At 39.9% G+C, this 22,687-nt stretch overlaps 1 protein-coding gene across 1 annotated transcript; it reads right to left on the bottom strand.

The window, feature by feature from the left end:
* Window positions 1–319: 319 nt before the first annotated feature.
* Rbm15 (RNA binding motif protein 15) lies at window positions 320–7,579 on the bottom strand. Its single transcript, XM_047546236.1, has 2 exons — window positions 4,711–7,579; window positions 320–691 (listed from the first exon to the last, which is right to left on the bottom strand). Exons 1-2 carry the CDS (start codon window positions 7,577–7,579, stop codon window positions 669–671), a joined length of 2,892 nt encoding a protein of 963 aa, XP_047402192.1. The 3' UTR covers window positions 320–668.
* Window positions 7,580–22,687: the final 15,108 nt, after the last annotated feature.

The following is a 22,687-nucleotide window of genomic DNA, read 5'->3' on the forward strand; positions in this document are numbered from 1 at the left end:
CTTCAAACCAGCAAAGCCCCCGACTCGTGCACTGTGGTGAGGCTTAGGGTGCTTGCCCCGGCTTCTTGTGTGCCAGCAAACAGCACCATTCCCTCATCACGTTGAGGACCGAGAAGCAAAGGATCCCCTTCACTGCAAACAAAGGGGGTCACGGTAACACTAGTGATCCTTCAGAATTGACACACCGTGATAGTCAAAATGAAATTGATGGTCTCCCTGCTTCTTGCTCAAGACATACAAGATCTGAGCAGCAGCAAGTACCCCCTCGGCTGCAAACAAAGGGGTCAAGGTTTGCCGTCAATTCACTTCCAGGCAGAAAAACATTTTCCTCAAAAGAAACAATTTATTTAGAATAAAACAAAAGCAGCTCAACTGTGAGCGCACGTTTGAGTGACAGCTACTTTTAAGCTGTGTGAGCCATAAAAAGGGTTTTTCTTTACTTTTCCAGAACTCTTGTGTACACAGCACAAAGCAAAGAGGTCATTTTTTTCCACTTAAAACACCGGCATTGGCATCACAATAGCAGATACACAATGTTAAGCTGCCATTTTAGTAAAATGCACAAATACTAAACAGATTAGCTTTCTTCCATCAGAGGCCCATGTAAACTCCACATAGGCCACAACTTCTCTTCAAAAAGGTCCATTAGAGCTTTGAATTCCATATCTTCATCCGCTGTTCACCAGTTTTGCTTGCAGGGGGGAAAAAAAGGTTATTCAGTACAAACGTTTACAATATTAAAAATATATATATTTCCCCTATGCCATTATAGATGAACATAATATTAACAAGACCTTCCTGAATAGGACGTCCACCTCAACTTCAAAAAGCACCAATAATACCCACTGGCACAAACCTTGAAATGAATTTACTGTATGAATACACAAATAACAAGTAGAACAATAAGGTAAGTTTTTTTAAAGACTGCAATTGAGGATTATAGGATTGAAAAATATCCTTTATCCTCATATAACTGAGCAAAATGTGGCAAAGATTTTCAGAAAACAAGTTTGTAAGCAATTTATAATCAATCAACATCTCCTTAAATATAACTTTAAAAATGAATTTATAAAAAGGTGGAGTTTAGTCAAACTTTTACCCCCTCTACTTTCATTTTGTAATTTATATGGAGCATTATTATTAAAAGGGGTCAAGATACAAAGCCATTTAAAAATCCACCTTTATCTATGTTACCAAAAACAGCAGCTGTTATTTTCCATTAAGAAAACACTCATACAATTGCTAACAATCAAACACATCAGGACTCTGTTTTTCAACTGTTTAAATCATACACATAAAAACTCTTCATTAAGCTTAACATTTTACTGTGGTTACCTGAAATCATTTTCCCCCTTTAGGGACATCACTATAACCAGAATATAAACAGGGTCAGCTTCATTTCTCTTCTTGTTCTCATTCCTAACTCCTATCTCAAAACCAGACACTGGGACAGAAAGAGGAAAATAAAAAAAAAGGAATTCTCTCCAAAAAAATTTTTTTCACATTAAAGCCCCCTTCTCAAGAGGTTTTCCTTTATCACAAACTTTTTGGTTAATGGTTTCTGTATGAACCCAAACTTCAGTTTAGTACTATGCCTGCAAAATGAGCAATTTCACTGTGTAAAAAAAGTGGACTTAAATTTTTCAAAAAAGAAAAGCAGTATTATCAGTGAACACCTGCTCATAAAATGGTTTTTAAATAAACCTGGAAATGCCTGATTCTAAAATACCTGACTTATACTGCTGTACATCAAATGATCCATGGGAGTCAAGAAGGGAGTATATTACCTTCAAAATATGACAAAAGCTTATATCAGCCAGAGAATGGACATTTTAAGATGTAATTTGTAAATGAAAACTCTACTCTCAGTGAATGAGAGTCAAAGTACATGTCTTAAACCAGAAATTTAAGTTTTCCTGTGAAAAAATACTTACAGGAGAAATCCCAGTTACAATCAACAAAATATTGTCAATTAACTATATCTATTTGCTAGGAATTGAGTGACAGTTCTAAATTTCCATAAATTTTGAAGTTGTGATCTTAAAAGTCTTAAATTATCTTATTTTCACCAGAATATTTAATAAGTAAATATACATAAGAAATTTTCTTTCCATTCATTTTAACTGAGTTCCTGAAAAATCAATTACACTAAAGTAATTAAAGAAAAGAAGATTAAAAAAAAATTGATGTTACAAAGAACATCGAATGTTGGGATTTTGAAATTCTGGCTAATAAGAATTAGAACCAGTTTTAGACGTTTGCTTTCATTCAAATTCTGAAGGTTAAGTAGATAACAAGTTATTATGAACCTGAACAACAGAATGGGCAACACAAATAAGAAATTTATCAGGATGATGGCACTATAGGTAAGCACCAAACTAAACATCATTAGCTTTTTTTAATACATACATTTAGAAATGGAATCAAGCCAGTTTCAAAAACACTGAAGCACAAATTGCCCAGATCTAACAAAAGCAGCAATGTCAGATAAGGATTCAAACAAACATGGAGCAAAAACCACAGTACTCTTCAATAGGCTATCATACCAAATTAAAAAAAAAGGAAAAGAAAAAGGGAAAACCACACACATTTGGCTTATATAAAATTAGATGTCATGGACTTCACTCTCTAGAGAGCAAAATCATTTATCCAACTATCTTATCAAAAAGATATTCAAAAGTTAATGGTTAGTGAAAATTATTTAAACTGGAAAAATGTATCTATCTTACAAATTGTACTTTAACCCCTTGTACACAGACTCCACACCTGCACTGGCTTCTGAATAAGTAGGTGCCTATTCCACTCCAATCACTGCTTTTTGGAAGCAAAAGGCATCCAAAGTCTTAGTTGTAGTTCGGGTATTTTCTCTATAGACACATCAAGGGCCTTCATACTCAGCCTAGTACTTTCCTTCTCTCAAAACAGCTAGTTTTTCCAGTTTAAAAAAAAAAATTCCAAAAAAATTTTTTAAAAATTTATAAATGCATAGAGAAAACCAAAAAGGATGACACAGTAGTAATGAAGCTTTCATGCTGACATGCATTAGACACCTGTCATAATGGAAAATAAAAATTACATGACATTTCCCTGGGTTATTATTGGTGCTATTTCAAAACTGCCAGATTTGATAACAGAAAGAAAACAGTTGGGTTCTGCCAGGCTTTGAATAAGTCACTTTCACAGAATAGAAACATGACCATGATCCAGAAGGTCCTTAAGTTTCTCATCATAATTAAATATCAAGGGCCTTAGCTGACATCATCAGCACTTAAATCAAGAAAGAAAACCATAGTTATTAATGATCTGAGAAATAAAGGGTGGTGACAGAGGGGTAGATGAAAAAGTCAAACAAAAAAATCATTCATTACTGTAAAGTAGCACAAACCCTTGTTAAGAACCCCAAGTCATATCATCCTTAGCTTTGGAAACAGAAAAAAGAACAACAACAACAACCAAAAAAAAAACAAACAAACAAACAAAAAAAAAAACCCCATGCAGATGGGTTATATTATATTAATTATAGGTGTCTGGACAATTAAAACAATGAAAAAAAGGGCTTTCCTAAACTGACATTTCAAATCTCTATGGCTGGAGAGTGGTGAAAATACTAAGCATGAAATTTCAAAAATATTCAAAACATTTTCAAAATGTAGTATCACCACTACTGTTTGAATATGAAAATAAAAAAATACGCACAAAATTTCAAAAAAGCATATTGACAGGATTTTACAATGACTTTAAAAAAACTTCTGCAATCTAGATACGGTTGATTAATGCCCAATGAAACAAAAGATGACTTACGAGCCTGCAGACCACTCTTCTTTCTATTATTTAAACCAGAAATTGAATGGATTCGAAAACAAAAACTCATCTTTGATGAAGAACACTTAGTTTTGAAATATACACAATTAAATTAGAACTGTACCTGCTATACCTCTCTGAAAAAGTCAGTAAAAACACCACCACACACCTATAACTGACCAAAGAATTCTGATTTTTAAAAGCACCTACTCAATTCTTGCATACTAAAGTATAAGACATAAATGGTTTGTAACACAGTCCTCAATTTTAACCAAACAATTACAGCTACAAACCAAAAGTGCAATACGGGATACAAAACTCAAGAACTAATGATAAAAATGCATGTTACAGCAAACTCTCTGGGAATAAACTGTATTTTAAGAGAAACATTCATACCTGATTAAAATAATTATACTGCTAAGCAATTTACCGGCATACGCTTTTGAGATCCCTGATCAAAATTTGTCACACATGTAACATTTCTGGAATTATCTACACATCAATCAAGCCACTTTTCTGTGTATGGTACTATCTGTTTATAGTCAATGGGTTCTTTTCTCCAAATTTTGATTTCTCAAAATTTTGGTTTTGTAACTTTGAGGATTTTTTTTAAAGATCAAGTTAAAAAAAATGAAGAAAAAAGTGGAAAATTCTCACAAGAGTATAAACTCCTAATTAAAGCAAATCCATCTCCTTGCTACTTTCAGGACATCCCTTTCATTTTACGATAATAACTAAACTGTCCTGACTTCTATTTTAAAGAGGTTTATAAAAATATAAAAAAGAAAAGACAACTAAACAACTAATTAAAAAGAAAATCTCATCTGATGCTGTATCCCATCACACTTCACAAAACAGGAACCATGTCAAAGTAGTAAATACAGGTTATACATGGACTTTAGGACGCACCACGGACAATGATCATGACCAGGTAATCTTCTTCAGATTTGGCCAGTGCCTTGGCAGGGGAATCCAGGAACTGCTGGGAGAATTCACAGGGTGGGAAGGCATGAAGGACCCCGGTGTTTTCCTTGTCTTTGTTGCCTCCCACAGGGAGGCTGATCACCCCAGCTGCCTGCTTTTGCTTTAAATAGGACACAAGGTTCCTAAGTGGCCTCTGAGTAGAGGTGGCAGTGTCCGATGTTGCCGATGAAGAGGAAGACCGGCTATCGGAACTTCCAGGTACAGCCAGAAGAATGGCATAACCATTGGGCCCTGCCACTTTGATACGTCGAGTTACTTCATCCAGCTTGGGCTGGTCCAATCGGAGACGCTGAGTAATCTTAAGCTGGGCCACTTTGCCTCCAGTTGAACCCTCCACAAGAAGACTGCTAGCCACTTGGAGGTCACCCTGCAAGAGATGCATGTTGGAAGGAAAGTTGCTGTTCTTGAGTAGAAGCATGCCCTGCCAGGCCAGACAGAGTTTGGGAGAGGCTGCTGCTGCAGGAGCTGTCCCCCCATCCTGTTTCTGGGAAGGGGACTTCAATTTTGATGAAGCATTGCTGGCGCTAGGTGCACTTCCCTCAGAACGGTCTTCTTTTTTCAGAGGGCTTTTTCCCTCAGTGGGAACAGCTGTCCGGTGCTTCCTATCCCGTTCAGCTGATGCAGAGTTTTTACGGTCTCGCTTGTCACCCTGGCTCTTTTCCAAACTGCCTCGTCTGTCTCTGATTGGAGAGGGTCTTTCCAAGAGAAGAAGTCGGGAAGACCGATCATTGTCACTGTTGTAACGATCCCGGCTACTGCTCAGTTCTGGACTGCGATCAGGAGAAGGCACACAGTGACGTTTCCGTGGCCGGTCACTCTCAGGAGACCTATCCAGATGTCGACCTCCACTCTCCTCGGGCAGCCGTCGCTTCCTAGGTTGGTCTCTGCTGCTGGGCATATCTCGGTCACCTCGGTCCCGATCCAAGGACCAGCCATCGCGCCTTCGATCCAAGCTATCCAGTGGCTCATAAGCAGTCACAGCAGTAGCTGCAGTTCGAGTGCTGCGTTCCCGGACAGGGGGTGGCGGTGGGACCCAATCAGAATCAGAATAAAGGTCCCTATCACGATCTCTGTATAGTAAAGGTGGTGTCCTATCCCGGGCACCCCTCAAAGGGTCAGGTGCTCGATGTCCAAAAGCATCTGTCACCAGTTCATAATGAGTCAAGGGCAGAGGCTGCAGATATTGCTGCTGGTAACGATGTTCTGTGTCTGCAAAGTCTACTCTAAGGCGACGATCTGGGCCACCAAGTGGGAATCCCCGCATATGGGTCCAGGCAGCATGAGCTGCATCCAGGCTTTCATACTGGATATATGCCCAACTATCCCCTTTCCGGTAGTCTATCGTGCGTATGGTGCCAAATCGGTCAAATTCTCGTGCCAGCGCAGCAAGAGGCACCCAAGGTCCGAGGCCACCTACCCAGAGGCGGGTAGTGGGTGTAGCTTTACCATAACCAATTTTGATAGGGTTCCGAATTATAATTTTGCCAGACATTGCTAGTTTGGCCCGGTGAGACATGTCTAAGTTCTCGAATTTGAGAAAGCCATAAGTACTGGTCTGGCCACGAGAAGGTCTCTTGATGTCTACTTCTGTAATAACCCCAAAACGATCAAAAGCCCTTCTTAGATCACTCTCTGTCACAGTAATGTCTAGGTTGCCCAAGAAAAGCGTCCTGTTAGCACGCTGATCATCCTCGGGTGAAATCTCATCCACTTCTCGAAAAGGAGCAGCACCTGCTCCAGCTCCCACCCTTGGCTCAAGGCTATATGCTGGGCGCACTCTCTCATAGAACGGGTAGTCTCGTTCTCTCTCCAGTTCTCGGGGTAATGGTGGAGGAGGTGGAGGGGGCAGGCGGCCAAGAGCCAACTGCTGCAACCGGTAGTCTCTGTATCCCAAGGCAGCGCCACCAGGGGAAAGTGATCTCTGGCCTCCACCTCCTCCCCCAGGAGGGTGCCGGTGACCACCTACTGAGGCACCGACCACGCTGGCTGACGGAGGGTAAGAATCTTTGTCTAAAGGGGAGCGGCTGCGGCGCCGGCTGACATACACCGCTTCTATCTTCAGAGGCCGGTCATAGAGCACCAGGCGGCCTCTGGCATGCTTGGCCGCCCGCGCGTCCTCTGGCCGCCGGAAGTTCACAAAGGCTACCCGCTCATCCCCGCTGCCAGAACCTGAGAGATGACTGATTTTGACACTTACATCCCCAAAGCGCTTGAACTCGTGAAATAGTCCGTCCTCCACCGCTTCGTCACTTAGCTGGGACCCCAACTCGCTTATCTTCAGGGTCTTGTACTCCCCGCCGTCCCCTCCGCCAGGAGCTGAGGAGGCGGCCCCAGAAGAACGTGACTCCCCGCCTCCACCCCGGGAGCTGCTGCGCGACTCGCCCCCGCCCGAAGAATTTTTGGTGCTAGGGGAGCTGTAACTATGCATGCGGCTACTGGAGCTGCCCCCACCAGTGTCATACTCGCGGCTGCCACCTCGGCTGCTGGACTTGTCCAGATGAAGGCTCCGCCGAGAACCGCCGCCGCTGTCTGTCTTGCCGCTGCTGCTCCCGTTGCTGCCACCAGAGCCCCCTAACTTCTTACTCCGCTCCCCGCGGGAAGTCGAGTCCTCACCACCACGGGAGCGTTTGGGCTTGACTGGCGAGCGCTCTTTTCCCTTCATTGTTGCGGGTAGTCGGAGGTCGCCTCCGCGGAGCTGATTAACCCGCCGCCCCGCGCTCGTTTCACACAGCGGAACCGCACGCCGCCATCTTGGACTCCGCCGCGGCAAAGGATCCCGCCCCGCGGACCTCATTGGTCAATTAGCCCTCTCTTCTACAGTCTCATTGGGAAAACTGTTTGTCTGTCTTTACATCTCCCCGCGCTCCGGGAAGGCTCCCGCCCAGCCACTTTTATTGGGTTCCCAACGCTCTCGTCCGGGTACCTCATTGGTTATATTCGCTGTCTATCTTAACGGTTCCTCGCGCCAGGCTGTAGCCCCGCCCCTCGTACTCTATGGTCACTTGACCCAAAGTCTGGAAGCGTTGATTGGACAAAAAGTCTGCCCTGTAACGGTACTTCTTGCGCGGTGAAAGCAGCGATCCCACCTCTTCATCCCTTTCATTGGTTTATAACCCTGTCCTTTAACCCACTATTTGGGAAGTCGGGCCATCAGTTCTGGTTTTTTTTTTTTTCTGTTTTGGGTTTTGGTTTTTTTGTTTGTTTGTTTGTTTTTTGAGAGCTTGGTACACACCGATCTCGCGAGACGCAAACAGCGCGCGTCTACTCGCTCGCGCTCTCTCGACCCCTTTCCTCCAACTTCTCCGGCGGCTGAAAGATATTTAAATCTGATTGGCTGTTGGTGAGGAAGTTGATAGGCTGAAATAACTGTCCATCACTCGCTTAAACTGAGGAGGCTGACTGAAGGTGAAAGACTAGAACACGCACTTGATGTGCGACGTCTCTTAAGTGTCGCGAGATGGTGACTAACCAGGCCCGCCTCCCCGCGCTTTCGAGATTCTCTCAAACATATTTCAGTCCCGGGGTGTAACTGTGCTTCGGCCCTTGAAACCTGAAGCTTCCGGGTTCCCCACCGGTCTACCTGTGCCGGACAAGGGCTGAGTAGGCGCTCCGGTGTTAGGGCCCTAAACCTCCTTAGGAAGCTGTCTTGGGGAGCGCAGCGGACACCATCTTATGCCCTCTGGCCGCTGAGTGAACACCCTGAAAAAGCCCCACCCCCGTACGAGAGAAAGCGTCGCCCGCGGTCTCTGGCCCCCCCCGGGCTTGCAGCACCGGAGTTCAGGTTTAGAGCCGCGGCTCACACTGCCGCCCTGGGCAGCGCGGAAAGGCGGGACCCCGAGAACTAGGAAGAAGTGCCTTCAAGACGCAACCCTAGCGAGCGAGCCCGGCTCTCCTGGACGCGCCCTGTTCCCGCCCCAGGTAACGAGGGGTGGCCGCCGCTTGGCTTGTCGGAAAGTCTCGGGCCACCGCGGTAGCGTCTGGGCGGGAATAGATAGGTGTGGGGTTTGTATTCTGTAAAAGACCAATGTAATGTGATACAGCTGTGTTTGTTTTACTATATAATGCTTCTCCCCATAAAATAAATGAAATTTATGCTCCATGCGGATATGTCACTTTTTCTTGTCGCCTTTCAGCACCCGTTATTCTGTATTTGAAGCCAGAAGCACAACCGCATTGCTGCCTGTAGATCCGCCTGCTTTCACTCATTTAGTCGTCATTTGCTCAACTTTCATCCTTTCCACAGACTGTGTTAGAGGACTGTGCAAGGTGCTGGTGGCGCTAGCGCTCACGGTCTGGTGAAGGGAAATTGTAGGCTTTCCGTATACTTCCCGAATATGTATGTGCCTGGCAGAGGTTGGGAGAGTTCTTATATTCATTACCACATCTTACAAGATATGATCTGTAGAAGAGGATGCAAGGTGTTTTTAAACATGACATTTTCCAAGGTAATATTGTACCCAAAACTAAAACCTGGTTTATAAGGTTAGGAACTGTGACCTGATTAGCCTGCCTGAGCCATCTATTTTTACCCCCTGGAGATGAAGATATGAGCCTTTTATCTGTTGATTACATCAAAGAAATTTAAAAGGATCTCAATATGAAAAGAATAAAAATGCACAATATTGTAATGTGTAGACATTCATTGTATTAAAGCTACTAAAATAAAGTAGAATAATGTGTATAATTTACTAATTGTGGTTTTAAGAAAATTGAATATGTATTACATGTACGAAGGTATGCATTTTAAAAATATATATATTTTCTTAGAAATTTTCTTGATAAGTACATGGGGAATTGTTACTAGGATTGCCCTTAGGAGGGAGTCTGAGGATCTGGAGTGAAGGAGACTTTTCTTTGTACACATTGTTAAGAACTCTTACCAGGTACATGCAATTATTTTTTGAAATTTAAATAGCTATTATTTTTAGCCTCCTTAAACTATTTTATGGAAAAAGCTAAAATATACAAAAATAGAATACTATAAAGTACTCCCAAGTACCGAATACCCGATTTTGACTATTATCAGATCATGTCGATCCTGTTTTATCTACATTCCTCTTCCCACTCTCTACTGCTGCATCATTTTGTTCCAGGTCTATCTGATACATTCCTGTCTCGGGCATGCAGTCAGACATTTCTCCAAGGAGTCTGTTTCCTTTTAGTGGAAAATGATATTGAAAGATAAAAATCTGAACAATAGAAGATAAAACACACATATCATCTGTAAAAACACACTTTGCATAGGGGAGTTTAATCCATTTCAAGGTTATGTGAATACTACACAAAAGGAAATTGAAGTTAAGCCTTTATCTGATTATTTACTCCATGTAATAACCAATTCACATAAACTAGGTTGCAGAGTAACTATTTGGGGCCTAAACTGACCTTTGTAGGTGACCCACTAATCACAGGAAAAGATAAGGACCAAATCAGCATAGTTTCCCAAACCTCATGATGGGGGCTTGAGGAAGAAGGACAAGAGTTGGAAAGAGAATTCAGGGAATCAAATAGGCATCAGTATGTGTAGCACTGCTACACATGAAGCATGCCAATCTTCTTTGGCTTGTCACTTGGGAACACCAGTAACTTGACAGACACTATAGCCCACAACAGGAAGTCTTCCCTAAAGGGACTGGCAGCCTGTCTGGAGCCAAGAGGACTAGTAAAGTTTTGTTTTTGTGTAGGACATAACAAGTAAGAGTCAAAATACAGCCTGTGAGAGTGTATGTACATGTGTATGTCATGACAGGACAGAATAATAACATGTTGGATGCATGCTGTGTTTAAAATAAATGTTTTGTGTTCTTTAAAACATGAAGCTTTTTACACTTTAGCAGCTTGTTTTTACACATGTACTTTGAAGAGGGTTGAGAGAAGATAATAGCCACCTATGGTTTAGAAGGCTAAGACTGAAATCTCTTTTGGTGTTGGCGATGGAGTTGTTGAGGTGTACTCCAAGCTTTCATCTTGTCTCCTTGTAATCAATGACCAGATTTGTGAAAACAGTTGACCTGGATGAGTAGGATCTTTCAATAAATGTGAAAATATTAAAGTTGTCAACAGATTCTCCAAGCATCATGGAAGTATATTGATCCATCTCTTCCTTTCACTGCCCTGATCCTACCACCAAAAGAAAAAAAAAAAAAATGGTGTTGAAGAAAAGCTGTCATAGCCCCTTTTGACACCAGCGTTAGCCCTTTGGATCTGTATGATTCAAAGGCCCTAAGGAGGCCTCCCAATAGTCACAGCTGGCTTTTTCTATGAAGTACTTTTTCCATTTCTTTAAAATCAATTTTAAATTTCAAAGAAAAAAGCAAATGTGCACATGAAGGATACAGCACAATTTAAAAATATGAGTATGTTTTCAATCAAATGTTCTTTTTCCACCCTCATTCTTCTTAGTTTTTATTGTTTGCATAGCTTCAGTACACACGCAGACAATTATGATTGCAGTCTGAAATTTATCTTGGGAGCTGAGAGCCATTTGATTTCCTGGCAGATGTAAAAAGGACCCAAGTAGGGAACTGAACATTTTTTCCCACTTATAATAATAGATTAAAATTTTCTGTTTCCTGTCTCTTCATTAGGCGAGTGGTCTCTTGACAGAGTGAGTTTTGTTTGGCCTGCAAAGTGTATATTTTACTTATTGGCATATATTTGACTCCTAAAATAGCAAACAAACATTTAGAGACCCAGTTTGTATATAAAGTGACTTACTTATTTATGGTTTGTACAGTTTTTCTAAAGCATCTTTATTAAGATATAATTTATATATCATAAAGTTCACCCTTTTAAAGTATATAGTTCAGTGGTTTTTAATACACTTACAGACTGTGCATGTGGTTCCTTTAGAATTGTTACAGAAAGTACTGTGCTATAACTTTTTCATGACTAAGTCCTAATATAATTATCATTTTCATGTATTTAAACATAGGGTGGTGATTAAATCCCAGTCTGCTATTGGCCTAAGAAGAGTTACTATTAATCTCTTTGGGCTTTGGTTTTCTCATCAATAAAATGGGAATAATTATAAAATCTCCTTAACTGGGAGGATTAAATGGGTTAAAACATATAAAGAGCTTAGAAACTGCCTGGCACATGGTAAGTATTATATGAGGTTGGCTATTATTAATGTGTTTTCTTTCTGAACCTGGGTCCCTAGAATTGTATTAATCATAATCTTTAGTTCATGACCCATAATCATCAATAGTCCATTATGGGCCTTTAAATTTTTCATAATTTACCAGTAATATAATGAATATTCATGAACCCAGCACTCAACCTAGCACCCGAAGAAATAGAAAATTGGCAATAATTTTCATGTACCTACGTGTTGTTTCTCAGTCCTACCCACTGCCTACCCTCATAGACATCCTGAATCTAGTATTTAGCAATCCTTGCTTTTTTAAAAAAGAATTTAGCCAGGTACAGTGGTGTATGCCTGTAATCCCAGCAACTGAGAAGGTTGAGGCAGGAGGATCACAAGTTCAAAGCTAGCCTCATCAACTTAGTGAGACCCTAAGCAACTTAGCAAGACCCTGTTTCAAAATAATAAACAAAAATGACTGAGGACGTAACTCGGACATAAAAGCACCAATACCACAATACCAAAAAAAATTTTTAAAGGAATTTTAAAGAATTAACCTATATATGTGTGCAAATACTTGCACATGTGCACACACAAGCTCCTTAAAATACATTCTTTTAGCCCTACTTATATTTGAATTGAAACAAACTTATATTTGAACATACTACATATAATCTGGGACTTGCATTCTTCATTTATTGTGTCACTGATTTTTCCATGTTATTACATATAGCCATAGCTTATTTCTATTGCTGTAAAATATTCTATGTTGAATATGCTATTTATATATCCATTCTTCTTTTGATGAGCATATAGATAATATCCAGTTTTCATATGTTATTATGATCAGTGATACTATGAAGATTTTTAATTATCTCCCCTGAGTCATACATGCAAAAATTTCTCTGGGACGGGGAGGGTAAGGTATACCTACCAATGGAATTACTAGATTAAAGGGCATATTAATGTTCAATTTCACAACATAATGTCACACTGTTTTCTTTTTTTCTTTGTCACAATTTTCTAATTTTTTCTTTTTTTGCAATTTACAGTCTTTACTAGTAATTAAAAGAAATCTTATCGATCCATGTAACTGGAATTTTATAACTTATTTTAACCAAGCAAATGGTATAGTATAAAATACTATCTCTCTGTGATTTTGATGTTTTGTTTCCCTGATTACTAGTGAAGTTGCACATTTCTTCATTAAGTGAGTATTCATATATGTTTCTTCCTCTGTGAAATGTCTGTTCAGTTCTTTTTCTTATCTGTTGACTTATCTTTCTTACATGTACAGGGGTTTCATGTATTCCTGAGTCTAATCCTTTCTAAGGAAAATATCTGAGCCAAATATCTGAGCCAAATATCTTTTTCTGGTTTGTGGCTTAACTTTTCATTTAATTTAAGCTCACATTCAATAAACAGAAGTTCTTAATTTAAATATGACTGATTTTAACAAACTTTTATAGTTAACACTTTTTATATCATTTCAGAAATCCTCATCATCTTAAAAAAATTAATAAAAAACAAAAAGGAAATCCTCATTTTCCCAATCCTGTCACCGGTATTTGCTTATACTAAACTTTTATTCTTTCTTATAAATGTTATAATCAATTCATCAAGTTCTATGAACAGCTGTCTGTGTTTTGGATTTCATTAGATCTATGAATTAATTTAGAAAATGGTGACATTTATGAAATTAAGTCTTTCAGTGAACAGAGATATCCTTTTATTTAATTAGGTCTTACTTAATTTCCTTCAACAATATTTTTTGTTTTATGAGTACTTTTGCATATCTTTTATGATGACTTGTTGCTGTTTATGATGTCATTTCTTTAAAGTGCTATTTGTCTATAGTCAGTGATTTGAAATGCAACCACTTGCTTAATTTTTCTGTTATTCAGATTGGTTTAATGTATAGATTCCTTTTAGTTTTCTATGTAGACAACCATTTAGGCTAAACACAATAAAAGTATTTCTTCCCTTCTAATTCTTATTGTTTTTCTAGTCTTATTATGCTAACTAGGATAATTGCCTCAGCATTAAAGAGTGATAGTGAACACTTATATATAAGTCCTGATTTCAAAGGGAATGCTTCTAATGTTTCTCCATTTAGGATGGTGTCTATTACATGTTTTGTCTATTTAAAATTATCCCTAAATTTAAGGAAATTCCATTTGTTCCTGATTTACTGGAAACTTTTTAATCATAAATGGACATTGAATTTCTTCCAAAGTAAAGGAGACCAAAGAGACAAAAATGTCAATAAAATAAATGCATGATGCTCTATTATATCCTAAAGGAAAGAAGCTGTGAAGGACAATACTAAGACAACTAATGAAATTCAAATAGATACTATGAATATTAATATTAGTTAATATTAATATATCAATTATGCTTCCTGATTTTGATCGCTACTCTGGGTATTAAGGGAATTGCCGTTGATCTCAGAAACGCATGCTGGAATATTTAAGGATGCAGGGATGTCTCCCTCAGACTCTAAATGAGTAAGTTTTCTACTCAGATAACTTTCAGGGAACAAATCATCTCCTTCTATTTAGTTTCTCTGCAATCCCTATGCTGCTTTGTGATCTACTGTGGCTTCTCAAGTGCCAGCATGGGAAGCACTGCAGTCAGCCAAAAGGGAAGGAGGAAGGAGCAACAGCATGCCCTCTTCCTTTTAAGACACCACCTGGAAGTAACACACTAAAGTTCCATTTATATCTCAAGACTGAAACATAGACATCTGGCCACACTTAAATGCAAGATCAGCTAAGAAATCTATTCATTATTTTAGCCCAGTTGAAAATCATAAGTCTCATTTCTAAGAAAAAGAGGGAGAGCAGACTTTGGGCCAACCAGCAGTCTCTTCCACATCTACCTACTGAGCAAAATTATACCACATAATGCATGTAAAGCTCATTGTATGTAACAGGACTCTGTTACGAGATCTTATTTCATGACTCCACTTACGTTAATTTGATTCCCATATGAATATGTAATATGTGAATAAGGGCAAGTGTGATTATTTGTTTTGTTTTGTTTTGAGATTCAGTCTTCTTATGTTGCCCAGGCTGGTCTTGAACCCCTAGGCTCCAGAAATCATTCCTCAGCCTCCTTAGTGTAGTGATTATAGGCATGTGCCATCACACCCAGCTCAAATATGATTATCTTAAGTGCAGATTAGGAAACTAAGAGAGGCTAAGAATAGTTGTTTGTTGGTGGCATTTGTTGTTTTAAAGAGGGAGACAATAGAGTCCAAGGAAAAGAAACAAAAGCATCATTCTGGAGTCCTAGATTCTCTAGACAGAATCTACCCTTATGAAGCCCTATAATTCTGTGTTCTGTGACTTTTCCAGTCAGGTATGCAATCTGCAATGCATGGGACTGTACTCAGGTCCACTGATGGTTACCACTGGACACTTTCCACTGTATCCTATATGAACCAGGTTGTTGGAAATGACATGGCTCTTCAGAAGCAGCTTCTTCCCACAAGTAGAAATGTGAACAAATAAATCCTATTGCATGATTCATTTATCAATAGATAATAAAATAAAGCCAGTCATTACTGAGCACATAGCAAGCACTCTGCTACCGCCGCCTTCATTGTTAGCTTACTTCACCCTCACAACCACCTCAGGAGACAGGTAGACTTATGATATTCCCTTTTTTTCACATAAAGAAGCTGTGACTTAGAGATCCAATATATTTACAAATATTTAAAAAGAAGAATATGTGTACCCTGGAGGCTTTTCCCCCCTCATTCTGTACAAAGTATTTAAGTTATCCTTATGTATTATGGGTGAGACTGATGGTTGTCTAACCAATACCATTCTCCTCTTCTTTCTAGTGAATAGGGATACTATCATAAAGGCAAATTTGAAAACAGGTGGTCTAGACAACTCCATAAGTCACCAAAGTAATGGGGAAATATACAGTAACAGTATTTGCCTGTTTTAGGGATGGCACTTTAACCTCAATAGTTTATAACAACCTGAAAGTATCTCATTGGATTATAGATAGTTTAGAGGTAAAAAGAAGGTATTTTGAAAAGGAGACAGGAATTCAGTGACGCTCACAATTATTATTCTCAGTACTGGGAATTGAGCCCCTGTACACTCTACCACTGAGATACATCCCAGCCCTTTTTATTTTTTATTTTGAGACAGGATCTTGCTAAATTGCCCAGGCTTGAGATTCCAGCAATTCAGGAGGCATCAGCCTCTTCCTTGAATGTCTCCCAAGTAGTTGGAATTATAGGTGTGGACTACTATGCCTGGAAAATATACTCAATTATTGGACAAAATTTCTAAAGTTACAGGCAGTGAAAACTTGTGCTGTTCCTTGTTGTGTATTAGCCAAAATCCTCTTGCTGTTCTCCTATTCCAATTTGAAGAACTCCTCACATGCTGTCCCACAAATGCAGTTGCCCTCCAAGGTTTCACAAATTAACTATGAACCCACAACTAGCCAAAAGAGACCGGCTTTGGAGAAATCTAGTCTCTCAAAACAGCTGTAAGTCAAGGCAAGGTCTGTAATCCCAATGACTGGGGGTTTGGGGAGGGAGGGGCAAGGCAGGAGGATCACAAATTTGAGGCCAGCATTGGTAACTTGGCAAGATCCTATCTCAAAAATAAAAATAAAAATAAAAAGGGGTGGTCATGTAGCTCAGTGGTAGAGCTCTTGACTAGCATGTATGAGGGCCCTGGGCTCAATTCATAGTACCATGGGGGGAAAAAAGAAAGAAAAACAAAACAGCAGCAGGTCATTTAATAGGAAAACAAATGTATTTCTGGAAATGTTTGTATTTACATAGCATGAGTATAAATAGTATTTCTACAACATTTTTTAAAATTGTGAGTTCCTTTAATCCATCAAGTAATTACTCTTTTTTAGCCCCAATATTGTGAAAATACAGGAAGAGCATCACATGACATGATGCCTACTCAGCATTTGCTTAGATGGGGGCAGGAACAGGTATGTTTAAAGTTAGTGAGTAGTTATAATACAAAAATGTAAACTTTAAGTCAAATGTAAACATTTAGTTAACGGAAACTTCAGCACAGATGGGGCAATCAAAGGAATTATGTGTGTCCAGTTCAGTCAATACAGAACCCACAATGTAGAATTCTGATTAAGTTCCAAGCAATGTTTTGTAAAGGATGCTGGCCCTAAATTTACTTTTGTGTACACTAGCCTGACCCGTAACCCCTTTGTAAATTGAAGCTTTTATAAGAAAATAAGAGAGCATGTAAATGATAAGAAGTGAGCAAGTGTTAGGAGTGAGTTGTGGAGTGTTGTTTAAACTCCAAAGATCTCAATGGCTTGGAGACAGGATGAAAGAGTAATCCCTGAAATCCTAAAACATAGTGTAATTGGGGATAGAATGAACTACTTTTATTTACTTATTTGGGTACTGGGAATTGAATCCAGGAGCACTTTACCATTGAGCTATCTCCCTACTTCCTTATATATACATTTTTTTTACTTTGAGACAGGTTCTTGCTAAGTTTCTTAGGACCTTGCTAAGTTGCTGAAACTGATTTGGAACTTGTGATCCTACTGCCTCAGCCTCCCAAGTTGCTGGGGTTATAGGTGTATGCCTGTGTGCTTGGCTAGAATGAAATATTCTTATCTGAGATGTTTTCAGATATATAGAAGGAATTCTTGTATTCAATTGAGGATGATGATGACTTCTATGATCCCTTCCAGCTTTGAAATTTCCAAATAAAGAAAACAAACTTGGAGTCACATGGAATAAAGGACAGGTCCCAAAGAGCCTGGTTACAAGTAGGTGTTAGGCTGGAGAGAAAGTCCTGCGGCTTTCTTTGAATCCCAATGAGAAGAGCATCTAGGACAAATGTTTCTACACAATGTCTTGCTTCAATGAATTGAGAGTATACCACCTCCTTCCTCACCTCCATTCTTTCAGGTACTTAGGGAGATTTCTCATGAAGTGGATGGTTGTCTAAGAGATACTGTAGAACCATCTCTGTGTGAGGATGAATTCTTTTCTTTTTTTAACATTGAATGTAAATGGTCCAAACTTCTCAATCAAAAGACATAACATCAGGAGATTGGGTCAAAAAAATAATACCCAACAATATGTTATCTACTAGACACTCACCTTACTGACAAAGACATCCACAAACTGAAGGTGAAAGGATGGGAAAAGACATACCATGCAAATGGTACCCTTAAAAAAGCAGGGGGAGTTATTCTCCTATCAATAAAAGTGGAATTCAAGCCAAAATTATTCAGAAGAGACAAAGTCACCTCATTCCAGTTAAGAGAATCATCCAATAACAAGACATAATAATTGCAAACATTCATGACCCAAACAATGGTGTATCCATGTACATAAAACAAGCTTTTCTTAATATTAAGAATCAAATAGACTGCAATAATACAATACAATACAGTATAGTACAATAATACTGGGTGACTTCAACTAGACAGATCATACAGACACAAGTAAGATTCCTCAGAACTAAAAAATACCATTAATCAAATGGACTTAAATATCTATGGAACATTTAACTCATCAATGACTGAATTCACTTCCTCAGCAGCACGTGAAATATTTAGATCACATTTTATGTCACAAAGCAAATCTTAACAAATACAAAACAATTGAGACAATTCCTTGTATCCTGTCAGATCATACTGCAATGAAATTAGAAATCAATGACCAGATAGAAAACAGAAACCTCCAATACTGGAGACTAATTCACTTTTGGATGAAAAATGGATAACAGAAGAAATCAGGGAGAAATAAAAATATTCTTGCAAACAAATGAGACTAGTGACATAACATATCAAAATCTCTGAGGTAGTATGAAAACAATTCTAAGAGGAAAATTCATAGCATTGAGCTCATACATTAAAATGATAGAAATATGCCAAATAAATAATGTAACATTACACCTCAAGACCCTAGAAAAAGAACAAACCAACAGTAAAACAATAGAAGACAAGAAATAATTAAAGTCAGAACAAAGGATCAATGAAACAAAGAGTTTATTTTCTGAAAGGAAACACAAGATTGACAAACCCTTAGCCAAATTAGCCAAAACAGAATGAAGGCTAAAATTTTTTAAAAATAAATAAATCAGAGATTGGTTTAGTCAGCTTTTTCACTGCTGTGGCTAAAAGACCTGACCAGAAAAATTGTAGAGGAGGAAAAATTTATTTGGAGGCTCACAGTTTCAGAGGTCTCAACCCATAGACAGCTGGCTCCATTCCTTGGGGACTTGTGGTGAGGCAGAACATCATGGCAGAAGAACGTGGTGGAGGGAAGCAGCTCACATGATGACCAGACAGCAGAAGAGACTCTGCTTACCAGAAACAAAATATATACCCCAAAGGCACATCCCCAAGGATCTACCTCCTCCAGCCACACCCTACCTGCCTGCAGTTTCCACTGAGTTTTGTTTTTTTGTTTTGTTTTGTTTTGTTTTGTTTTGTTTTGCGCGGTACTGGGGAACTCAGGGCCTTGTGCTTGCAAGGCAAGCACTCTACCAGCTGAGCTATCACCCCCGCCCCCACTGAGTTAGTCTTATCAGGGGATTAATTTACTGATTCGGTCAAGGCTCTTATAACATGATCATTTCTCCTCTAAACCATCTGGCATGGTCTCACACATGAAATTTTGGCAGACAACTAACATTTAAACCATAATATTTCTCCTCACAACGCAAAATAAAATATAGTTCATTTCAAAGAGTCCCCATAGTCTCAACAGTTCAAAATTGCCCAAAAGTTCAATTCTAATGTCTCCTCTGAGATTCAAGGCAAGCTCTCATCATAAGCTCCTGTAAAAATCAAAAGCAATTTACAAGTGTCCAATATATATAGGTACAGCGTAAACATTTCCGTTCAGAAAAATAGGGGCATAGAAAGAAGGGATAGGATCAAAGCAGGACTGAAATCCAACTGGCAAACAAATCCTGTAGTTCTGTGTCCTGCATCTAGAGCACATGGCATCATGAGGTTCTCTCCAAAGGGCTTGCACAGATCTGCCCCTGTTGCCTTGTTCGTTGCAACCCAAGTAGTCTTTTGTTGGCTTGTCTCAGCTCAATTCCTGCAGCCTTCCTCAGCAGATGTTCCACAGTACTGGCATTTCTTAATCTTGGGAGTCTCCACTGCAGCTTTGGCTTCCTCCTCAGGTCTCCATGGGAGTGCCTACAGGGACTTCAACCCTGCTGCACGTTACCTGGCTTCCCAGGCATTCTTTTGAAATCTTGGTGGACGTCTTCGTGATCCCATAACTCTAGCGTCCTGCGTTCCTGCAGAACCAGCACCACATGGTTGAAGCCAAGGTCTGCCACCTCTTGAGCAGTAGCCAAGCCTCCAGGGACCCTGGCTGCAGCAACCTCTGAGTGCCTGGGTAGCTGAACATGTTGAAAAAACTTCGTTGGTCTCCTTGTGCAAGAAATGTACCTCCTCTCTCTTCTCAAGAGAATTTTTACTGGGGCTGGGGAGATAGCTCAGTTGGTAGAGTGCTTGCCTTGTAAGCACAAGGCCCTGAGTTCGATCCCCAGCACCCAAAAAAAAAAAAAAGTGAGAATTTTTACTTTTACTTCCTTGAGTCTGAGATGAGTATGATCTTTCTAATTCCTGAGATGCCCTCAAGCCATCTTTCTTTTTGTCTCTGGGTAAAGTCTTTAGCATTTCTTTGGTGGTGGTAATGTCCTTAACAACTGCAACTTCCTTAGTCCCAGTTTTGCTCCTGTCTTTCAAATCCATGTTTTTAAAATCTTTCTGTTCTGCTTTCTGCTCATGATTATGACAATAAATTTGGCTAAAAACTGCCAGCACTTTCCATGCCACAGTCTGAATGCTATGCTGCCTAGAAATTATTTCCACCAGATTAAAAAGTTACATCGCTTTTAAAATCAGTCTCACAGAAAGTCTCAGGACACCGGGAAAATGCAAACGACTTCTCAGTCAGAACACAAGATGACTAGATGGCCTCTAGTTCAGTTACCAATAGTGTCCTCCTTTTCCTCTACATCCTCTTCAGCCCTGTCTTCACTGTCCGTGGTCTTACTGGCATTCTAGTCTTCGGAGCTCCCACCAGAATTGGCCATTAAGCTCTGCTTACAACAATCTAAAACATTTCCAGCTTGCACAGCTAGACTTCTCAAAATTCTCCCAAATTCCAAAAAGCTCCAGAAACTTCTGAACCACATGGTCAAGTTAGTCACAACAATGACCCCACTTCTTGTTGACCAATTTCTGTTTTAGTCAGCTTTTTCCTGCTGTGACTTAAAGACCTCACCAGAAAAAAATTATAGAGGAGAAAAAGTTTATCTGGGGGCTCATCATTTCAGAGATCTCAATCCAGACTGCTGACTCCATTCTTTGGGGCTTGTGGTGAGGCAGAACATCATGGCAGAAGAGTGTGGTGGAGGGAAGCAACTCCCATGATGATCAGAAAGCAGAGAATGAGGATGAATTCTTTTCAGCATCTCTTTCACCACTGTCCTCATGGACCAAGTGACCATCACCCTGAACCACTTCAACTGCCTTCAACATGGCTCACCTAGATCCACTCTGGCCCATTTCTCATCAGTTCTCCACTCAGTGATTTGAATGACCTTCCTCAAACACAAAGAAGATGACTTCCATTGCTGCTCAGATAAAGACAAAAAATTCCTACACGACCTATAAGACCTTGTGTGGCGTGGCCTCTCCTACGATTCTAGTCTCACATTACTCTCCCTCCTTCCTCCCTCTGGCCTCCTTTCTGTTCCACATAGTCACTGTACTCCCCCCATTTCAGGGCAAGTGAGCTTCTCCACCCTCATCACCATGTGAACTGCTGCTTATACTTCAAGCATCTTCTCAGGGCAAGCTTTCCTGGTCAGACTGAGGCCCCTATTATAGAATACTATTACTAAGGATTTGAAGGATGGGCCTCTTCTTCACTGTGCTGTAGTAGTTACAATTTTACATTTGTTGTGACTATCTATTTAGTGCATTTCATTCATATCTATCTCCCCTAAGTCTTCATAAGGACGGGGCTCTACATCTGGTTAGTCACCATTTTATCCACAGTTCTCAACCCACACTTAGTGGGTGCATAATTGGCACACAAAAATTTTTGTTGAGTGAATGAATGAAGCTAATGGCAGTATTTTCCAATATCCCATAAAATTAACCTAAGAAAAAGTTTAATGAATTTAGAACCACACCCTCCACCCCCACACCTGGGTACTGAGGATAGAACCCAGTGGTCCTTTACCACTTAGTGACACCCCCAGCCCTTTTTAATTTTTATTTTGCTAATGTCTCATTAATCTGCTGAAGTTGGCCTCCAAATTGCGATTCTCCTGCCTCAGCCTCCTGAATTGGGGGTATTACAGGTGTGCGCCACTGCACTCCACTAGAATTCTCTCTATACCATTTCACCTAGGCCTTTACTCTACCCTCAAGCAGCTTTGCATATGAAGGACACCAGCGAATCCTGCAGTGAAGAAGCCCTGACTTGTCTGACCATAGGATGTAAACAATGGTTCCCTGGAAAATGTTGCTCTGGGCAACATTTCTACTTAGGGGTCTTGTCTAAATGCCCATGCCAGTTCTGTGTCTGGAAGCAGCAAGTGGCAGGAAGAGTTCTAAATGACTCTTAGGAGGAATTTCTCAGGAGTTAAGCTGCCATGGAAATCCAGGAAAGTTCAGGATTTATGATTTTAGAAATGTAACCACAAGTACAAATGAACTCTACAAACGGAAACTGCCACCATGGATTCAGAGTGGTAAGTACTTGTTCCTGAATCAATGGATGGAGAAGGTTGCTGGGGTGATATT

This window comes from Sciurus carolinensis, chromosome 1 (assembly GCF_902686445.1).
Source record: "Sciurus carolinensis chromosome 1, mSciCar1.2, whole genome shotgun sequence".
In the NCBI taxonomy this organism is placed as follows: Eukaryota; Metazoa; Chordata; class Mammalia; order Rodentia; family Sciuridae; genus Sciurus; species Sciurus carolinensis.